This window comes from Parus major, chromosome 2 (assembly GCF_001522545.3).
Source record: "Parus major isolate Abel chromosome 2, Parus_major1.1, whole genome shotgun sequence".
Taxonomy (NCBI): domain Eukaryota; kingdom Metazoa; phylum Chordata; class Aves; order Passeriformes; family Paridae; genus Parus; species Parus major.
This window is the reverse complement of record NC_031769.1, coordinates 63,399,636-63,422,462: the sequence shown is the minus strand read 5'-3', so window position 1 is coordinate 63,422,462 and position 22,827 is coordinate 63,399,636. Positions and strand designations below refer to the sequence as shown.

Here is a 22,827-nt window from a genome sequence, read left to right as displayed (position 1 = left end):
AGGGGATGATTGCTGGCTTTTACATCGGTAAGCACCGTGCATCCCGTGCTTCGAAAGAAAAGAAGTTTTGAAAGAAAGAAGCCGCGTCCAGCTTAAAGACGCTCTTTATTACATAAAAACCACAAAGGCACGGAATAAAGATTCACTCACGATTTCTGACGTTTTCTAACCTTCGGTGGCTTTAATCAGTGACGGTGGAGCTACGAGGCTCAGCCAGGTGAAAACACTGCTCCCATCAGAACTCAGATTCTGCATTTTGCTCTTCTCCGATGCTTAAACGCCCTCAGAGCCATCAGCTTATATACCAGCTTTAATACCGTGGAGTGTTACCACTTTATTTTCCCCTTTAGATCTACACGTGTGTGTGTACAGATTTGATTTGACACACTTCTTGTTAAAGCAAGTTTCTTTGGGCTTCCACATGCCCAGTCTTTCCCGCTCTCTTTGAGTCAAATTGTGATTCCGAATTCTGGTTCTCCGTTTGGTGGGAGGAGCCCGCACTCCTCCCCCGGCTCCTCCGGCCGCGCCTGCGCGGGGCCGCCCTCCCGCTCCCTCAGCTCCCTCAGCTCCCGCTCCCCTCCGGGAGCCTCCCCGCTGCTGCTCCCGCATGGAGCCGCCCGCCTGAGGGACGGCCCGCCGCCGCCCCGCCCTCGCTCCAGGTGATGCCGGTGACCGGGGTGACGATGCCGCCGGCGAGGCGGCGGCGACCACAGCTGATGGAGGAGGCGGCGGCGATGATGATGATGATGGTGATGGTGATGATGATGGGCTCCGCCGGCCGGCCCTGCCCCTGAGCGGCGGGGAAGCGCCAGCGGCCGGCTCCCCTCCTCCCCCGAGATCGCCCGGCTCCCCCCGGCCGCCGCCTCCCCCACTCCGTCCTCGATGTCTCCACCGCGGCGCGGAGCTCCCTTCGCCGCCTCCCCGCCCTCTCGCTGCTCGCCGCCGCCGTCTCCCTCTCGCCCCGCGGTCCGGCGGCTGCCGGACCCCGCCCGGCGGCGGCACCATGAAGGTGGAAGCGGGGGACAACTCCATGATCAACCTGTCGGTGCAGCAAGTGCTGAGCCTGTGGGCTCACGGCACCGTCCTCCGCAGCCTCACGGGTAACGGGGCCGTGCGGGGCCGTGCGGGTGCGAGGGTGCGCTCCGCGGGGCGGGCGGGCTCCGGGGCTGGAGCACAATGGAGGGCGTGGGAGTGGCGGTGGGCTCCCTGTGCCGCGCCTAGGGAGAGCCGGGGCTTGTGCTCCCGAGTCTCTCCGGGTGCCTACATGCGTGTGCTGTGACATACATCGTGTGTGTGTGTGTGTGTGTGTGTGTGTGTGTGTGTGTGTTTGTGTTTGTGCGAGCGATGGGTACCTCTGCGTGAGTGAAGGATTGTAGAGAAAGTGTGTGTGAGTGTATAAATAAATATGTATGGAAGGCTGGAGTGTGTTTGTGGAGGTGGTTGGTTTTTTGTTTTATTTTTTTCCCCTTGTGCATATATGCTGACTGGCATTTGACAGCTATAAAAAAACAACTAGAGGACCGTAAAATTGAATGTGGAGAATCACAGACTTCCCCCACTACCCCTGTGTATACCTGTGGACGACGAGGCCCGTGGGAGTGAATTAGGTGACAGTTGTTTTCTGACAAGTAGTTGTAATCTTAACAATCTGGGATTCTTAAAGACTGAGTTGCTAAGAAAAAAATCCTGTGTACCAAAGTAGAGCCAGGTCCTCACCCTCTGTTAGGAGAGGGGAGCTTTGGCTGGCTTTTGGCAAGAACTGCTTTTTTCTGCTCAGTCTCAGGCTGACAAATGGGTGTGGACTACTGTGAGACCCAAGGCATAGAGGAAAGGGGTATCCTCCCTTATTCTGTCCGTGTGTAAAGAAAAACATAAGCTCCCAGCTCTGAACAAGCAGGGATTGGGTGTCAGTAAAAGAGATGTAACTGAGTAAATTCTTTCTGCTCGGTTTTAGGGGTGTATTAGGTGGTGATAGATTAGTGGAAAATGTTGAGTAGGGGTGGGTTTTAAACAGCTATGGAAATATTCCCATATTTATGAAAGAGTGTTATGTCATCTTTTTGTATGTAACCATATATTAATGGTTAATAGATACATTCTGTTCTCTTTTTTAATCTTTTAAAGGTGGAAGAAGTGAGATGGAAATAGAAGTGAGATGAAAACAGAGGTGTAGCTGAAGTTGAAGCTGTAGCAAACAGAAAGTGATCATCTTTCTTGTTCTTTTAACTTCCAGGATGCATCTTAGTGTAATAAGAAAAGATTAACCTTTTAATATTTATCTTATCTGTGAACTTTGTAGTGTGTGTCTGATAATTAAAGTTTCCAGGTATTAGTGTGGTGACACACTAAATACAGCTCACTTCCTGAGTAGTCACTTTAACGTACCTGCTTTAAAAACTTGTGCTCTTAAAGGAAAAAATTCACAATGGGTTTTGCTTTGCTTTGTGCCAGACATCCTCTATAAAGTTTTTCTTATTAGATCATTATGCAACATAGGCATTTCTATGAAATTCAGTGCCCAGAGTTAAAATCAGCTCGTTCTGCAGTGCTTTTACAATAAGATGAGGGCTTGCATAAGGCATTTTTAATATGGATTTCTTTCTTTTTAACTTAAAATATATGAAAAATATTTTTTTATCCATCATAGTGTTGTTGGAAAATGTGTCACTGACAGTTATAATTGCAGTTTCTAAATTGGTGCTTAAATGCAGGCTGCTCTTACAGCCATAACCTGTTGAGCTCAATGTTCTCATGGACTAGCAGCAGTCCAAAACTTGCACTGGACTTAAAAATAATTTCCACAGGACAGAATATATATTGATATAATAATTGATATTAACCAAAAGCTGAACTGGTTACATAAGCCCTTTCTTACTACTTATTGAAGTAAACTTTGTTCAAAACCTAAGAAAATTGGTTTGTGAATGCGTTTATCTTCTTTGGCTACTTAATCCATTCCCTTTTGCACCTCTGTGAGGTATAAGGAGAACCTTCTACACAATACTGGGAAAAGAAAATCATTAATATACCATGTTCCATGAATATTCAACACTGCTTCTGTCTGCTTTTGGACTTAAAGTTGTGGTCTTTTTAGTTGCACAAGTAAAGATTTATCTCCTTGAGATAAACCATATTGATTATGTTTTCACAAACATGTTGCAAAATTTTATCAGCATCCTTCTTAAAAGTATGTTCATTTTCTGAAATTTTCAACAGGGTCCTGATGTGAACTCCAGCCTAAGCCAGGGATGCTTCATACCCTAATAGCTTAGTTTTGGTGGGTTCTTTTTCTTGTCAATGCAAAAGATTATTTTTATACCATATTTGTGAATCAGGTTCAACATAAAGAAAGGAAATCCTGTCTTTCACTCGTGGCCTCGGATGCCCAGGAGACCACAGACAGGTTCATTGCTGCCACATACACATCACACCAGTAACAGCTAAAGCTGCAAGCATTGCTCCTTTTAGTTCAACATAGGTCCACCACCATGGTGTGCTCGGTTCTCATCTTCCTGACCTCTCTTGGGAGGTGAAAGTAAGGCTTTAGGAGACATGGGGGAGGTGGGGTGGCTTTTACCTCACTCTTTGTTACATCCTCCAGTAAATCACAAGAACACCTCTTTTATGTGAACTGTTGTGTTTTAGAATTAGTGCTAGATCAAGGTTTGCTAGAGCAAATCAGATAGCTGAATTTGAACTGCAAAAGGAGGGGAAAAAATCCCACTATTAGTATCTAGTAAAATAAAAATTGTTTAAAGGCTGCTTCCACAATAAAGGACTTGGCAATAATACTAATAAAATACTAACACTAATAGAAGCTCCTAAGTTCCATCCTGTGCTCCTTTGTCCCAGATTGTCTGGATTTTCTTTGCTCCCTATGCTGTTACTTGAGAGGACCAGTTTGTAATTTGAGATTTAAATGCTCCTCAGCTAAGTGCTTTTTTCCCCACTCAAAGAAGCAAAAATGTTAGCATCTCGAAACAACAATTTGAGTGCATTGTTGATAACTTTGAAAGTGCAAGTTAATACAATAATTAAGGACAGGAACTGGTGCTGAAGAAAAAAATGCAGCATGTAAAGAGCTGAATTACATTTGCAGGTATGATATGCTGTCACTTCATCTGAGTGCTTTGAGTTTATAAGCTACAGGAATGTAAAATGACAGGGTTGTTTTTAGTTCTAAATTTGATGTGTGCTACGTTGTGGACTTAAATTTGTATTTTTGTATTCTTAGTAGAGGTGCTTATTGCTTGACTTACCTCTGTAGCTAATAGTAGTAGGCTGGGTACTGAGTTTGGACTGGACATAGAGAGACACTTTGTTTTGGAGTAAATCACTTGATTTATGACATGTTGTAGGCAATCATTATCCATCTGGCCAAACGAGCTTAGAACTATAGGAAAAGTGCTGAAGATGAAGGACTAAGGAGATACTCAATGTTTACTGAAGCTGAGTGGCAGTAGGGCAGCATATTGATATATATAGATAATATTTGAAAATGTTATAATTTGTCTCCTTCCTTGTGTAAGATGAAACTCTTGATGGAGTGCAACTTCAAGTCTTGATAAGATGGAAGTGATATGAATGTCATTCTAAACAATAACATGCATTAAAAAATATTTTCCTGATCTTTTATGTTGTGTATGCCTACACTAATATATGTATAATGTGTATCTGTAGTACATAAGCATAATGTATGCATGTTTTCTATCTGATATGTGTGAGTATCAAAATTAACAAAGTACACTAAAACTGGTGTGATTGGGCATTAATTACAAGATATTTGAGCCTTGCAGCTTTTCTGATGGGAAAAAGACTTCCCCAACTACGGCAAACCAGAGTAAAGAAATATAAACATTGTCTTAAATCTTCTATTCAGTTTAAGCACTAAGAATTTTAAACATGAAAAATGTATCTCAGTGGCTCTTAATAGTAGAACATCTTTGCAATATACTGAATGTCACTGTGCTTGTAAATTACTGTGCCTTCCCTAGTTCCTAGGGAGCTAGTATTTCTCTAGGAGCTGTGTCATTTTGATATAAGTTGTTGTCTTTTGTTGACTTTAAGGAATTTGGATATACTAAAAGTAAACTCTGACATTTTCTTAGGGTCAAGCAAAGGAAGTTGCAAGTGTTTTGTTGGGTTTTTTTTTATTTTTAATTTTATGCTAGTGATGTCTCTTTAGGGATGCTCTTTGAGGACATGACTAAATAAACTGAGGCTAGGTGTGTATTTGAATCTCTCTGACAGATATAGGTAAATCATTACCTCTGTAACAGCAAAGTGCTCTGTCTGTGCAGTTCATGTTGTCAGAAGAGCCAGCTGATTAGAATAGCTGCACAAAGACTGAAGTTGCTTTTTTTGCCAGGGTAGCAATACATAAATTTATGCTGCTTAAAGGATCATTCAGTGTATGGGACATAAATAGCTGAGACACTTCAGTCTCACTTCCTCTTCCTTAGAGATGTTGCAAGTCAATTAGCAATCAAACTACTCAGTCATTTTTGAACAAGTAAAGTCTTGACCATTTGTTTTCAGAGGTCCATATTCTCTTTCTCTATTATTTAGTGGCACCTCTCAGTGTTATTCCCAACCCATTCTTTGTGTCTTTCAGTGTTATTCTAACATACTGTTTTTGAGAGTCATCTCACTTCGTGATTCAGAGGTTAGATGATATTGAATTTTACAGAACATGAATAATTCTCTGCCCTCACCGTATCAGGGTAAGAGTGTCTACATTGTCCTCTACGTGAATAGAGCTTAAGGTCTCCTCCAATTTGCTGGAAATATTGTCTCTCTCTTCTTACCTTGTTCATCTCTGTTAAACAAATTACTTGGCTGGCTTCATCACTCACCCTACGAACAGGAGTAAATAAATGACTGTAAATAAATTGTAAATAAATGACTAGCAGGCACAGAAAGAGTAAATAAAAGAGGATAAGAAAGGATAACTTCCGGCCTTTCCTGGGGAAGGTGCTTGGAAGTGATTTTTCCTGTTTCAGCTCCTAAGACCTGGGTGATATTTTAATGAAGGGAGGTCATAGTTTAACAAAGCTACAGCTGGTTTTGTGTCAAACAAGGAATATTTCTGGATATTCTCTAATTAACTTTTCAATATGCCTGCCGCTTTAAAGAGTAGGAGGAGAAAGTATGTTACAAAGAACTGAAGTTTATATTCCTTTAGCCAACAGGACATTTTGGTCCTTGTTCTATTCCCAAGCCTCCTGCCCTAAATATAAAGTGAGGGGTGATGCTAATTTTCCTTGAGCCTTATTTGGAACATAAATAAGACCGAAGATAGTTGCTCACTGTGGAGCTATTTTGTTGTGTAAGAGTTTGTAAATATTTTTGGTTTCTTAGTTACAGGGGAGTAGTTAACCTTCCCATAAGCTTTCATTTTCTTCTAAAAATACAGTCATCCTAGTGAGTTTTCCTGGGACTGGAAATCATTTGTCTTTTCTACCTGATAAAGGTTGACAATGCCTACAAACACCAATTTCCTAAAAGGTGATGCAATGCCTAACAAATCCTGTAGAAATTACGGGGTGTGACTGTGTCAGATTCCCGCAGACTTTCTTGATTGGTTAATAAATCCAAAATTTGTTTCCCTGTTGTCAAACTGTAGGTCTGACAGGGCTGCAGTGTTCTGTATTGGTAGATCTTAGGTTAATCCTCTTGTTCACGTGCTTCCACTTGAATGAAACAATGGAAACACCCAGGCTGTGCTAGTAATGGACCAGGCCTGTTAGGACAGCAGGAGAGGTTCTCCTCCCACACATTAGCTCCGTCAGTCTTTCTTAATTTTAGTCAGGGGGTTTGTGGGGTGACTACCTGACACTCATGCAACTGTTCTGTCACAGCAACTTCTGAGAATGATGAGACATTCATTTAGGGGAACTAAATGGTCACTATCCTTTTGCAAGATTTTTGAGACCCATTTTTGGGGCCTGGGCTGACGGGATGGAGGATCTCAGGAGTGCTGCTCTGAGCCTCCCTCAGGATGTGGGTGCATGTATCCAGGCGCTCAGAAGGAACAGTTGCACCTTGAACTACAGCTGAAGTATTAATTGGATGCAGATTTGCCTTCCACTTTCCTTGCTGTTCTCTCAAAAGTGCTTTTGCCTATCATGATTTAGAGGAGTTGTTCATCCTTGGGCAGGCATAGTGTTGCCATTTATGCCTGTGTGAAAGGGGAAGGGTTGAGCTACTCCCAAAGTACTGCTAAATAAAAAAAGCTTAAACTCTGTGCTATCTATATACATATCCTACTGACAATGGGCTCCCAGGGCTGTGGTTACTGTGTAGCAACATTTTTTTCTCAGCATCTTTTCACAGTATGTTTTGTGCTGCTCAGTATTTTTAAAATTAGCTAATTGGGTTGTATTTTTTTTCTCCAATAGTTGATATGAGTCAAGCTACATTAATACAGGCTTGCCTCATAAGCACTAAGTATCTTGCTTTTGTAAGGAAGCTGGGGTTTTTTGTTTTGTTCTATTTTTGAGAGGGAACTGCAGCAAAAACTGAATTAATGACAGTGTCATGAGATTATGGAATATGTACCCTAATTTGCTAAATTCTGTAATGATACATACCTACTGTAGCTGACTTAAAACAAAAGAGATTCTTTTTTTAAATTTACTTACTCTTTTGATTCATAGCATGTTTTCAGGAAAACCAAGTGAGAAAGGTTCTTGAGTTATTCTGTAGCTCCATAGATGGTTCCAGGTCTTTTCTTTGAAGGTACTCTTCCTGTCTGCCATTCTTCAAAGAAATGTTTGTGCTTCAAACATTCTTAAGATCTGATGCTCATTTTAGTAATTTAAATAATAGTCACTACCTCTCTCTGAAGTTCTGTACTGAGCAATTAGAAGCGAGGAGTTAGATGTGTTAAAATTTCTTGTTGAAATTATACTGTTTTTATTTGCATCTTTGAAGCTAATTTGATGAAACAGTCTATTGCAGCTCCTGGGTGTAGATAAGCCAGTCTTTAATCTCAGTTTTCCCATCTGATGTTACCTGATGCTGTCTCTTATTTGTGAGGGTTGGGAAACAACAAAAGATCCACACCCGCCCCAAAATGAAAACTCACGACCCAAACAAACCCCAAACCTGTTCTTGAGTTTTTCCTCGTTCAGTCTTTGAGTCAGAGAGTATTTCATTCTACAGAAGCAGTTACAATGCCTACTAAGAAATTGCAATCAACACTATTTAAAGAAGCCATTAAAGGAATTATGGCTACTTGCAAAAATACATCTGAATTAAGATTTTTGCCAGAATCCTTTTTATAATTTTTAACATAATACAGCTAATCCTTTCTGACAGACTGCTGAAATGAGGAAAGAGTCTTGAACATGTGCAGCTGGTGTCACATGTATCACTTTTAAGATGGAAATCAGTATTGCTTTTTTCTTACTGTTGATTGTTTGCAATGTTTTAAAGTTTCTTGCTTATAAAGTTCTTGCCTAAAAAGTATTAACCCTTTATTTGACTGCTTTCTTTCAGAGATGTGGTACTGGGTTTTCCTCTGGGCGCTCTTCTCCTCTCTCTTTGTCCATGGTGCTGTGGGAGTATTAATGTTTGTGATGCTGCAGAGGCATAGGCAGGGGAGGCTGATCTCTGTCATTGTGGTCAGCATTGGATTTCTGGGTTCTATAACTGGAGCAATGATAACTAGTAAGTCTGCCTTTTGTTCTTGTTTGGGGTTTTTTTTTGTTGTTTTGGGGTTTTTTTCCATGCCTATTCTACATCTAACTTCTAAAACAAACAAAACCAAAACTGCTTTTCTGAGTTAATTGTTTATTAAGGATTTTGCAATAGTCATAGAGTGACTTCCCCCTCCCAAAAAAAAAATAAAATAAAAATTAAGCTTTGCTGATGTTCTAGGTGAAGTACTATTTGTCAAGGGCATCTGTTACAGAGTTTCTTTTGGCATTAGATGAATGACTACCGCTCAAGATACATTTTTTATTTCTTGACATTGTATCCTCAGATAGATGCAACCATTTTTTCTGTTCAAGCCGGAGGGTTCACAGAGCTGTAGTTAAAAACCACACTCGTGTTTAAAATATTGCAAAAAGTAGGAGCGTGTTATGTAGTTACACCTGACCAAATATGACATGAGTGGTGCTGCCAAGAATGTTTTGAGGAAGTGCTGCTAATCTGTCTTCATCTAGAGTTATTGGTTCCAGATGCTGCTTTTCCATCTTTCCCAAGAAATTTCGTTATCTATGTCAGCACTGAAATATGGGCCATAAAACCTGTAGAACACTTTATTCATTCTTTGGTTTTATCATGTCCAGCTCTGTTTAATCAAACTTATAAAAGGACTACAGTAGCTTTCCCAAGCAAATAGGAGCATGCTGAGTTTTCTGTTGTAAGGGGAAAAATAGTAAATGTTATTTTTTCAGGAAAGTAGAGTGTGTTTGTCTGAAAGAGTGATAGTTAGGAGTTCTCAGCATTAAAATCCATGTGTTGAATGGTGCCTATGTTAACTGAGCCGTAGTTTCTGCCCCAAAATCTTCAGTGTTGCAGAAAAGATTGCCTAACTTGAAAGGTCTCTGAGGGTAAGGAGCCATAAATCTAGCAACCACCATATAGTCTGAAGGCAAGATTTCCTACCTTTCGTTTTGGTTTTCCTGTGTTCTGCCCAGGCTATCAGAATAGTGGTATCACTATCAGCTTTGGACACATTCAGAGAGGATTTGTGACAGATTATTTCTTATTGCTGCTGAAAGACCTTCCTGACTATTGTTTTTCAAGGTTAAATAAAAATACAAATGTCTTGAGAAGGTTCACTAAGACTTTCCTCAAAGGGTTGTTTTAATTGCTGCAAATTTGTCAGCTTAAAATTTCCATAATTTAACACAGTACAGTTCAGCGTAACTATTTTTTGTTAGATTTTTGCAGGGGGTGTTGGGTTGTTAGTTTTGGGTTTTTTTCCTAAGGTAAGTTGGAACTAGTTGAGTGCCTGATATGTTATCCTGATTTTTGTTTTAGGATTAAAATGAGAGCAGCCTGTTACAAAGTCAGGCGTGCATGAGCACTTCTGAAGAACTGAAGTTAGGAAATGTGGTGCTGAGAGATCTGAGCAGACACTTTCACAGCTTTCTGTGGTGGGGGGGAGGTTTCAGGATCAGTGTCTCTCAAATGAAAGTACTTTGTGTCTTTTATCTTTGCATAAAAAGAGGAGCAACACAGTTTTATTTTTGGCATCCAGTTTTTCAGGTCAAAACATTTAGCACATAAGCAGTCCTGTTTGTGTGCATATTCATCTGAGAACTTCTCTAAGCTTAGACTGTAGACTTGTTATGCTGTTCCCAAAGGTTTTGCAAAGAGCACTGCAACTTGGTTAGGCAAGTACTTCTACCTTGAAGTATTTTTTCTGGCCAGAACTCAGTCGTTTCATACTGAAAGAAATTCTGTGGGGAGCTTTTGAAGGCAAATTATGGTGATCAAATATTAAAGAGGATTTTTAATAGCTACGGTGTTGCAAACTGGGAGATGTGAATTGAAATATCAGCTATTTGAATATGCCTGGCCCAGTGCTTAAGAAATTGAAATAGCAAACTGACTTCAATTTCCACTTTGTATTTCCAGTCTTCAGCATTGTTTGTGTAGGAGAATGAAGGCAGTATAGACAATTCACAGTGCAAGTTTAATTTTGCTCAGGGAGATCTTTCAGACTTTGTGATGTCTGGGACCTTTTTACCACCATATAGAAAGGCAGGAGATTCCTCCGTTTCTAAGCTTTGAAAAATCATGGAAATTAAAGGTTATTAAAAACAGTATGAAAAAATTACTAATCAACAGGGGATACAGTAAAAAAGAAAAACCAACAACCAAAAAACCTGAAACCAAAACCCAACAAAACCTAACAGAAACAAACCCACAAAACATCAACCAAAAAAATTCCCACCAAGCCAAACAAGAATATATAAACACCAGGCAGCTTAAGGCAAGGACTTCAGCTGTATTTGATCCAGAAGGGTCTGTCCTTCCTCCTCTTCCCCAGCACACTCCTTTTTGGTGACAAATTCTCATTTCCCTCATTGGCAGCCTATTGTACATACTTTTGGCTCTATACCAGCTGTGCTGGGTAATGCATTACAGGTTGTTCTGCATACTGTTATTTCTGCAATAATACATAAATAGCAATCTACCAAATTTTTATTTTTTTATTCTGGATACTTCCCAGAGTATCTCAGTGTTTTCTCAAAGCCCAAAATTTCTGTTACTGATCTAGTAGTGACAATTCTGGTATACAATTTCTGGCCAATTTAAATTTGCTTTAAGAGTTCAATCTGAAAAATAATTTTAATGTCAGTAGTGGGCTCAGTCTAAATGATCTCTCGCATTTTTTGACAGCAGCTAGCCAAGGAAGAAATGGAAAAGCTTATGAAAGGTAGCTGAGTCAAATACCATAAGGCTAGCCTTCTGGTGAGATATTTCAGACAAAATGTACTTTACATAATATGTATAAAAACATGTAAAAAATATAAAAACATGTAAATGTTTTTTTTAAAAAGCAACAATAAAAATAAATTAACCCAAAAATTGCCTAACATTACTATTAATAGTGTTTATAAATACTGTTATGGCCACAATCCTTAGTGAATTTTACTCTTCCTAAAGCTGCTGTAAAACTGAGGTGTTACTTTTTGAAGATGTCAGATGATTCAGATGCTGATTGTACTTTCAGAAAATCTGTTGGGGCTCAATGTATTTCTGTGTTGCTAATGGATTTTTGATCATTCCAGCAGTCTATTCCTGTTAGTGACTGTGCAAAACAAACAAAAAAAAATCCCCTTTTTTTAAAAAACCTCTTGCATATTATTTGAAAAAATTTTGATGACTTTTCAGTTCTCTTTGAGCCTGAAAAAGCCTCTGTGATCTCTGAAGGCATTTAATTATGACTAGATAGCATCTGAGACAATGCATACTGAAGGTCTACAATTAAGTTTTGGGTTTGGTTTTGGTTGATCCTGGCCTCTTGATATTATATTTCAAATGTTTCAAATATTGTACACAGCTGTACAAGAAAAATGATCTGTTGAGTTTGTTTTGGTTTGTTGTTCTTTTTATGTGCTATAGCTTAAAATCTCATTGTACTGGTTAGAAATTTCCTCTCATACACATTTATGGAAAACACTGCAGTACTTTGACCTTTTTTATGTTTTGCTGGATTTGCTAAACAATTGTTTCCGATTCAGTAGTTTAAGTCAAAATAAACTCATATGGTATGACCAGTTTATTCATCTGAAGTATTAAATGAAGCTGGAAAATGTGTGTTTACAATTGTTTTGTTGACACTAGCAGCTTTATTGTTCTTGTCTTCTCCCTGCCTATACAAACAGTATGAAACCACTCTTCAGACTTGGTCAATTTTTAGAGGACTGCCTTGCTACATTTTCAAACTGGTGCAAGGCAAAAAATGTTAAAAAAAAAAATAAAAAATTGAAGGCGTGTACAGGGAAAGAACAAGATTTGATTTTCTTAAACTGATGATGGAAAAGTTGATCTGGTTCAATTGGGAAAATTATTCCTGAAGGATATATTTAACTATAAAAATACAAACAAGGCTGATAATTGTGTAATGCCATGAAGTAATACAGTGTTTGGTAATGTTCTATAAATAGCTGACACGTAGAGTAGATAATTTGTCACATATTTAAACCTTGGCTTTTTCTGTGATTTGATCATTGTTTTCCTTGTGATTCTTAGGTGCTGCAGTAGCTGGAATTTACAGAGTAGCAGGAAAGAATATGGCTCCCCTAGAAGCTCTTGTCTTTGGCGTTGGACAGACAGTACTGACATTAATTATCTCATTCTCAAGAATTCTTGCAACGCTTTGAAACTTATGTAGAAAGCGGGGAGAAAAACATCTTTGATTTGAAGAGAAGCTTCCTGAAATTGGATTCATCAGCTTATGAGCTCGAATTCTAGTGCAAGAGGAAGGAAGCTATGTGGAAAGCGCACTACAAATCTCGAGGCTCAGTCAAATGATCAGGCTGTCCTCTAGTGTTGGAACTGCTGCACTCCTGCACTGCGCCTTAACGTGCCTCCGTCACGGGTGAGGGGGGATCCCTGTGTGCCAAGCAGAGATGGAGTACCTCCAGCAGCTGCCAGGCTTGGTGATGGGATCACTGTCCTTGACACCTTGGAATTAAACAGAGGGGCCGTCCTGAAAGTTGCTGCGTGTGCCAAACTTGGGGTTTAATTCTGAGCGGGTGGCTGGGTAAGCTCTGGAATGTAGAAGAATTCTGTGAATGTGCACAATTCTCCTTGAATTCAGGTGAAATAGCAAGATATTTCATATGACTTGCGTGTATTAGAAGAATCTCTCTGAATGCTGAATATTCTTGTTCAGCATTCAAAACAACTTTGTTTTTTAACTGTTTTTTAACAGATCTGACTTTGTTAGATCTGTTTCAAAATGTAGATTAATTTTGATGGGGTTTAAGAACCACGGCTTTAAGAACCCTGATATAATTAGCACTATGTGAAGAAAGGCTCATGGCAGTTTTCTTTGGCACATTTCTTTATGATTTTAACCTGTCAGAAATCAGGAGTTTAAGGAGACTATATGAAGGTTACTAAGTACAAGCTGTTGTGTATGCACAAACAAATCCTAAACTGATGTTTTCCTCAAAAATATTTTGTCTTAAACATACAGATGGTTACCAGCCCTTCTGCAAACCTCAGAAAAAGAGTACTCATTGCAAATAAACTCCCTATACTTAATTAAGCACTGGTAGGACCCTTACCCCTACATGTATTCTGTAAGGAACACACAAATATAAAAAACTCTCAGAGAATACACCTATGAGGAAAATGGAGAGGGGTAACAAAATGATATGTTGGTTTTCTACTGAACAAAAATATTAAGTGTAACAAAATAGTTACCATACAACAAAAATTTGTAATTGGGGCAGCACTAATGTATTTACTACCTTGTTTCTGAACACTTTTTATCTTTGTAAAGATGAAGATACCTGGAACTTTCAAATGCTTAAGCTTTTAGTAGATTGTGCGTTTCTAGTTTAAAAGGGACTGAGTGGTGTTGTGCATGTGAAATGTCATAAATGTGTTTGGAGTAAAGAGAAATTTTAAGTCTAATGACTAATTATTTATGAAATGCAAAATTTAAAGGACATAAAGTTCTGTGAAGAATAAGGAATCTTTTACATTTTTTCTCAACTAAATGCTTTTCAGCAGTTGTCTCTTAATGCTGATGGGGAGTAAATCACTCAAAGGTTTTGCTGTTATGACGTCAAAAACACTTTCAGGACTGTCACAAACACTGGCACCTACTGCACACCTAAAAGAGTATGTTTAAAATATAACTTGCAATCCAGTCATTGCTTACTACTTCAAAAATATAATTAATTAACCTGTCTGCCTTTATCTTATTCCACATACCTTTCTTTAAAGTACTGGGAATGCTAATGCTATTTGTTTTCTTTAAAAGCATCAAAGTCTTGTTTGAAAAACATACAAAGTTATGGGCTTTGCAGGGAACAAATTAAAATACAGGTTTATAAATATGTTCGCTGTTATTTTTACTTTTAATTGCTTTAAAAAAGTGGCTGAATACATATGGTCTCACTGTTTTTGAATGTCTTCAAAAACTTCTTTGTGGTTTTTTTTTTTTTTTGTCTTTTGTCTTTTACTTTCTGCTTGTACTTTTTGGCACACAACCATTGCACTTTAGTAGACAATGAAATTATGACATGTGTAACAATTTAAACTTCTCCCCATTGTCTTAAATTGTGAGAAAACTGATTTCAGGTATTTAAGTCAAATTGATTAATAAAGTAATTCAAGATATTTCTCCTAATGTGCCTTGTTACATATATGTTTAGGGGAGAGGATTTAAAACAAATTGTCACGTCTTCGTTCTTGTTCTATTTTGATTATTTCTAATCAGTTTGGTTCCTTGCCACTGTGTCTTGTTCAACAGACTTTGAAACATTTTATTTAACAACCTGGAAATGCTTGTTTGGATCAAAACCAACCATATCATGAAGCACTGTGTTCATTAATTCAGACTGTCTCATGCCTTTATCTCACACTGAAAGTTATTCCACAGGTTCCAAATGTCCTTGAACATCTCAATTCTTGTTCTTTATAGGAGGCTATTATGCTGCCACTGGTCAATGGCTTTCTGTCTTTCACCAAGTTAAACTACAGCAGACTCCTGCTATAACTGGTGAGATACATATGCTTGTGTTGATGAACTTCATTCTTCATTTTAATTACTGTGCCAATGCAATTGCTGCCATTGTAACTTTCCCCCTTGGACCAGGAGGCATTTTTGGAGGTTTTAAGCTACCTTTCTACAAATAATTTTTATTGCGAAAGGTCATTGTATTCACTTCTAAAATATTGTTGTGTGCTTAGTTTTCTCTGCATTATTTGGCATTATTGCCTGGCAACAAGGGACAGGCAGATAATATAATGCTTAAGTGGCCTACCAGGGACAAGGCTTTATTTGACAGAAGTTTGTTTTCAGCTGTTTCTTGTGAGGAATTTGTAATGATAAAAAGTTTGTGAGGTGCTCTTTGATCACAGCACAAACATACTGCTCAGTAACTCTAGCAGTGAAAGAAAGTGTAAGTGGTCTTATGTCTGCAAAACCTGGAACTTTCATTCCATATCCCTAGAAACAGCATTGTTAAGCATCAGGTGCTTTAGTCAGTGTGTGTATGTGTATATATGTGTGTGTATATATATTTATATATATATGAATGAATGGTAGCTTTGTGGAGTGTCCTGACACATGCTAACTGAAACAGCTTTTCCAAGAAAAATAGAATTCTTTTAGATAGCCTCCCCTCCCCCTGCCCCTCTTAATTAAGCTACAAAGATATCTTGGGTGTGAATGGCACTGATGGTACCCTGGTTCCCCTTGGACAATGGTGTTGTCCACACAGGATGTTTGAGCACTATCTTGAATCAGCTCTGCCTGTCTCTGCCTTGTATCACTGGGCGCATTCTGCATTGTGCAGAACAAATAATACATCGACACCGTTTAATATTTGGAAGAAGGGGGAGTACTGAATATATTATTTAATGTGGAAAAGCTGCTGGTTTTTGTAGAAGTTGCTGCTATCAAAGATTTAAACATTCCACACACTTTCAATTTATCAGTATGATCATAGAATTATAGAGTACCAGGTTGAAGGGGACCTCAACGATGGTCTGGTCCAACTGTTCCTGTCAATAGCACGGTCTAAACCAGGTAGCCCAGCACCCTGACCAGCCAAATCTTTAAAGTGTCCAGTGCTGGGGAGTCCAATACTTCCCTGTGGACTTTGTTCCAGTGTCATTATTCCAGTGTCCAATTGGAATATCACAAAGTAATTTGTACACATGACCCCTCGCCTTTTCCTTGTGACTGCTTGTGAAAAAGGAGTCTCTTCTTTGTAGCCACCCCTTGAAAATTGGAATATGGTGATAAAAATTCTCTTAAGCCTTCTTTCTTCAAGGCAGAATCAACCCAATTCCCTGCCTTTCCTCATGTGTCAGGCTTCCCAGACCTTTGATTATCCCTGTGGCCTTTCTCTGGACCCCTTCCAGCCTGTCCATGGTTTTGTGGGTTTTTTGCATCTCAAAGACCAAAGCTGAATACAGAGAGCCCAGTATTGCAGGTGTGGCCTGACAAGTGCTGAGTGAGATGATGGTGATTTTATCTCTGCTGGTGATGCCCTTGTTGACCCAATCCATCCTGTCAACAATCCCGTTGGCTTTCTTTGCCATAGCAGCACACTGCTCACTCACATGGAGCTGCTTGTCCACCAGGGCCCCCAGAGCCCTTTCCACAGAGCTGTTCCTCACACAGCTCTATCCCAGCCTGTGCTGCACTCCTGGATTATGTTTTGTCAAATGCAAGATCTTACCCTTGTCCTTGTTGAACTCCTGAAGGTTCTCTCTACATCCTATCAATGTCATTTTAGTTCTCAATGTATATTTTCCTGCTTTTCCATCTCTGGTACACTTCTCTTCTGCCTTTGAGAAGATCCAGAGGTTCACAGTTAAGCCAACGAGGTCTCTTGCTCTGCCTCTTTCCTGACATTGGAGGTGATGAACCAGTTTAGTGTTTCCAGGAGACTGTTGGTGGAAAACTGCCAGCACTCACTAGCTTCCTTTTCCTCCATGGTATCCCTTCCCATGGGCTCTGAGCATAGTGAAGTTTACTCTTCTAAATCTAAAATCTTTGTTTTAACACTGACCTTCAGTGTGCTCAGCAGGGTCCCACTACTGTGGTCATGGCAGCCAAGGCTATCACTGATTGGGATTTTACAAAGCAGGTTTACTTGGCTTTTGTGAGTATCAAGTCCTGCAGTGCCTCACCCTTGGTTGGCACATTAACCATCTGTACTCCAAACATGTCCTCTATGTACTCCAGGAACTTGATGGATAACATGTGGGCTGGTGTATTGTTCTTCCAACAAGTGTCTAGGCAGCCAAAATCACCCATAGAAACAGGTTCTGTTGACCCAAAGCCTTCTTAAGTGACCCAAATATTGTTTAATTGGTGTTATTTCCTTGGTTTAGAGGTCAGTAGCAGATGCCTACTTGGAGATTCCCCTTGGAGATGACTTCTCTGACCTTGACTCAGGCATTCAATAGAGCTTCCACAGTCTCTGTGCATTGGTATGCATATACTGGAGGTGGTTGCTCTCTTGCTTCTCCTCTTGGGAAGCAGCTAAGGAACATTTGGCACCGCTCTGGTTGGCCTGACATTCCCCAGATGAAAAAATTTTGTTTTGATTCAAAACCTGCAGCTATGTTTCAGGAAAAAAAAACAAACTTCCAAATAATTATTGTCTTTAATTTTCTGAGTAATTCTGAGTTTATGATACTAAGCTGTGTGCTGTGGCTATCCATGATTTGCTGTTGACTTTTTTTTAAGAAACCAATAATTTAACCGTTTTTGAACATTCAACATGGATCTGATTTTGTCTAAAGTAGCTTTCTATTTTTGAAATACACTCTTCTGATGTTGATAAAGGAAATAGTGTTTCCCTCTCAACATATTGTACATTGATATTTATTTTGCTTACATTTTGCATTTGAGTTCTGTTGTGGGGGGCACATATATAATGGCATTTGGGCAGAAACTGTAATGGAGTGTGAGCTCTATTAACTATGAGAACTGGGTTTTTTTTGTTTTAATTTTTGTATTTCATGCACTAGGTGTATTTTAATAATGCCATGCCTGCATTAAATCTAAGTATTTATATCATGAGTATATTAAACTGCATGCTTTTGAACACAGCCATCCAACATCACACGTGTCTAATTCCAAATAAATAGACACAATAGTATTGCTTGGTGTAATGAATTGTGGATTAATCAGTTAGCTTCCCTCTCCAGAAACTATGTGACTCTAATAGGGCCTAGAAATGCAATTGTGAACCTGAGAATTATTTTTCAGTTCTCTTTTGTTTCTAGAAGTAGGTTTTTTCATCATATGTGTATTTCAGTTAAGGGGAAAAACATGGAGATAGGTCATAGTTGCCATCCTAATAACCAATCTAATTCCAAGCAATTTGAGACAAAATGGAATTCTGAATGTTGTTCATAATTTGTTACATACACAAAAATGCTAAAGCATAACCTTTTTTCAGAGTTACCAAAATTTAACATACAATTCCATCAGCATATTGATGGGATACCTTAAGAATTATAACATATTTTTAAGTCTTTCGATTGGGAGCAGCCCAAGGTAGAAAGACTGTTCAAATCCTCATCTGTTGCTTCAGAAGGAATAAAGGTTCTTTGAGTAGAGATGAATTCATCAGAGCTGAACATTTGTTTTGGGCTAAAGGTCAAATATTTGGTCGCACTTTGGTCACCACCATCACAACCTTTCAGGTCAGTGGGAAAAGTACTATGTACTCTGTTACAACAGTGAAATCTTCATCCTGGTTCATTAATTTGTGTATGTAACTGCACATAATTTTGGGAAAGTGAAGTTATAGAAAGTAGAATTCCACCTGAGTACATACATTGGATTTCCTAAAATTGTGACAGATTATGTCCTGAAGCATGCTGTTTCTGCTGTTTCCCGCAATTGTGCCTGAAGTTACAAGAGAAATTCAGGTTGTACATTAATTCTAAATGTAATCACAAGGACATCTCAAATCCTTAAGATGTATTACTGTTTGGGGTATTCTCCCAGTGTATCAGGTATAGAAATAATTATGCTCTAAAAAGTATTTTCTTTCAAGAACACACATTTTGTCACTTCTAATTGTCATCTTGTAGTTACTGAAGACTTTAGGAAGCTACTGCATGAACCCTGGCAGGATTTGACAGCTGTTGAAGGGAATGGGTAGTATGTCCTTTTGTGCTTCTTCTGTGGACTGGGAAACACCAACTATAAGGCAAAGTAAATACTGAAGAGACATTTTCAGTAAAACAAGCAATACTTGATTGATAGAAATGGCATTCCTTTTGATTTGAGACCTAACTCTCTAGGTTTACTTGAGATATTTAGTATCAACACTGTAAAATCCATCAATATAAGGTATATGGGAGCTAAAAATCTGAAACTTTTTAAAATTGCTTGGGTAGAGGTTTTGTTTGAAATGTGTCTAAATTTTGCACAGTAAATGAAGTTCTGAAGGACCTTAATATTTTGGGTGTTTTAGAGAATAATCAGGTATCTATAGAACTAAACTTTTGACTGTGACAATATATAGAATAGCACACAACTCTTCAGAAGTGCTTATAGAAACCACTCACAATAAATACCTATTTTACAGTTAGAAAAAGCATTTAACATATCTGTATTGATAACTTCAACAGTTGTACTATAAGCTTTACAAATACAACTATTATAACTATTTGGATTTGTCTGAACAAATATCAGGAGAGGAAAACGGGAATTTGAAAGTCTTTAAAAATGACAAAGGTAAAAAATATCCATTAATCCACTGGCATACTTGTGCTCTTTCAGTGCAGCTTTTCATCAAGCATGTCTTGAACAAAATAACATTGGTATCTCACCATAAACTGTCTTGTTTTATAGGATGCATTCTTCAAACTTGTATTAGAAATAGATGTTCATATATTCACTTTATGAAGTTGCCTAAGCTGAAGTGTTGTGACCTAGGCATTGTTATGAAGCTCAAAGATAGTAACAACAGTGATGGAGAAGAGTGATTTAACATTTGGTTGATTTATACTTTTTACAGGACTCTGTTATAGTGTGCTAAAGGTAATTGTTTTGAGTTGTGGATGTACTGCATGCTCACGTAATAGTTTAGCTCCAGTTAAAACAAGGATGGCTTTTAAGCTGTAAATACTGTATACTACTGTATTTCATTTTTTAAAGCAACTTTTTTTTATTTCCCTGTTTGTGTACAGTTCTCTATGTGCATATTAAAAAAACCTAAAACAAACAAACCACAACATTTTGGGAAACTTTTGTAGTTATCTTTTTTATTTTAGTTGTGTTAACAACCTAAATATGTGCATTCAGCTGTCTGTTTAGTTTGAAGTCTTCATTGCATGCTTTCAGGTTCTTTGAAAAACAGCAATAACAGTTGGACAATTACTTAGAGTAAAACATTCTTCTGCACAATTTCCACTTCCCTTCTTTAGAATGCAGACACAATGAAACAGTTGTCCAATTGTAAGATTTAAAGAATCTTTAAGTAGTTATTTATATTTCTTTATTTTCTTTTTGGTGGTAGGAAACGTCTCATAGTAGCTTATAAACAGAATTTCCAAGTTAAACATGATTTCTCATTATTTATTTAACTAAAATTTTCTATTAAATTATTTTCATAAACTTTATGTAGCTTGTTGCATGTTCTTCTAAGTAATCATGAAGTTATGTGTCAACCTCTGTATGAAACACTCTGATAACACAAGTTTTACATTTTGTGAATCTGGTTGAAATGTACAGATGTACACATAAAATAAAGCTAAAATTAGTAATTAAATGATGTACCTTCTTGTAGATCACACTGGTGTGTTCCTGCAATTGTCTTAATTGTGATTTATAGATAGAAAAAAAAACCCTCACTGTTACCTGTGTTAGCACAAGATTAAAATGTGTTGTGACAATACCTTCATTTCTGCATTGTTTCCACACACAGTTTTTTAACCTATGGCCTCTGTTTCTTCTTAAGTTAAACTTTAGTGTTTGGGAAAAAAAATACCTGAGCAAATGAAACATCTGTAAATGGCTAGTTACAGCAGAAACTGAGGCAGCTGCTTCTGTGGTTATAATAAGGATTTGTTTATGCAACTGAGTGTATGTAGTTTAGAAAACAAATTGGTTGCAGAAATGAGAACCAGATTGATGTAGATCATCAGGTTAAGCCAGCTCACAAGGGAAAGCTGTTTGGGGAAAATATGCTTAGTCAACATGATGTAAATGCTTTTATATTTTTTCTTTGTGGTCCTGCTGAGGTATATAGCTGCTAGTTATTCCTGCTTTTGTCCCATGTACTTAATTTTTTAGGAAGTCTAATTCACCATGATTAGTTATTAACTCTTGGAGATGTGATTTTGTAAGCTTTGTATTGCTTATTTTAAAGGAAAAAAGTTCTATTTGCTTTGTATTTTCTTAAATAATTTGTCTGAGAAGATTCACTAGTACGTTTGTGTGTCTTCCATGGAGACTGAAAGTACTGCTTTTAGAGATGGCATCACAGAAGCTGACTTATGAAGTGCTTAAAGGGCTTTAGAGAGTATAAAACCAGATTGCTATGTCTCAAAACAGCGGTGAGTTGTGGGGTTTTTTGTTTGTTTTGGTCTTTTTTTTTTTTTCTTTTTTNAAGTTTTTTTTGGGGGGTTTTTTAACTTATAAGTCAAGATGAGCTTTTACTGTGAGTGATGGAGGTGCAAAAAGGGAAATCTGTCGAGAGGAAAGGATTCAGAATACCTGAACCTTCTGATTATAAACTCTGGAGGAGCTTGTGTAAAGCACAATGCAATGCTGTGCAAAAGTATAAGCTTTCAGAGGAACTGCCGGAAGCAGGCAGCTCCTTTAGCTTTGTGTCCTGCATGGGGTACCTGCCTCTGCAGAGCAGCTGTGTACCCTCTGCATCTGCCTCTGAATGGAGCAGGGATGTTCCACTGCCACCCTGCTCCCTGGCTGCCTGCCCTGGAGCTCTGTGGGAGCATCTCTGAAATCTGAGCTGTGTCCCCAGCGGGAGCTGCTCCAAGGTAAGTCATCTCTGTCCAACCTGGAGCCCTCACTCCGGGAAGAGCAATATCCAAATGCTATTTCCAGTACCCCACAATGGCTCACTCACAACTAATTTTTTTTTTTCCCCTTCTTAAAAATGAGATATACTTATTTTTAAGACACATATTCTTCCAAAGAACAGATTTTCTTGTTTTCTGAGAAGCTTAGTTTCAGGGAATGCTATTAAGCATTGCATCTTACATTGCTTCACAGAAAGGTTTTTAAATCAGTTTCACTCTTCCTTACACATAAGAGAAATAATATGTCAACTTTAGAATACCGTAAGTAATTAGCCTGGTGGGTTGGATGCAACCAGAATAAAACTGTGTTAAAGTGTTCTACATATTATGACATATATAAAATATCTACAACTATATATGTAAATAAAGACATGTAAATATGTATATCCATATTTACTTGAGCTTGTCTTCCTGGCTATACTTTGTAAATGGTGGTGGGGTCTACCTTTTCTTTTAGATGTATTTGTTATTTTTCAAGTGGTCATAGTAAGCTTGGACACAGAAGTACAGTGTAGGTGAAGTTTATTCAACTGTAAAATAGAATATGTTTTACATATTTATAGTTTAAATTATTCAGGGAGCATGAGGACACAATTT

General features: G+C 38.4%; 1 protein-coding gene and 1 long non-coding RNA gene across 2 annotated transcripts; both read left to right on the top strand.

The window, feature by feature from the left end:
- The first annotated feature begins 546 nt into the window (after positions 1-546).
- On the top strand, positions 547-20,964 carry TMEM170B (transmembrane protein 170B). The gene is made up of 3 exons (XM_015619372.1): positions 547-1,100; positions 8,503-8,673; positions 12,721-20,964. Exons 1-3 carry the CDS (start codon positions 1,004-1,006, stop codon positions 12,849-12,851), a joined length of 399 nt encoding a protein of 132 aa, XP_015474858.1. The 5' UTR covers positions 547-1,003; the 3' UTR covers positions 12,852-20,964.
- LOC107200624 lies at positions 1,201-2,359 on the top strand. The gene is made up of 2 exons (XR_004495937.1): positions 1,201-1,607; positions 2,125-2,359. It is a non-coding gene; the product is annotated as an uncharacterized LOC107200624 (long non-coding RNA).
- Positions 20,965-22,827: the final 1,863 nt, after the last annotated feature.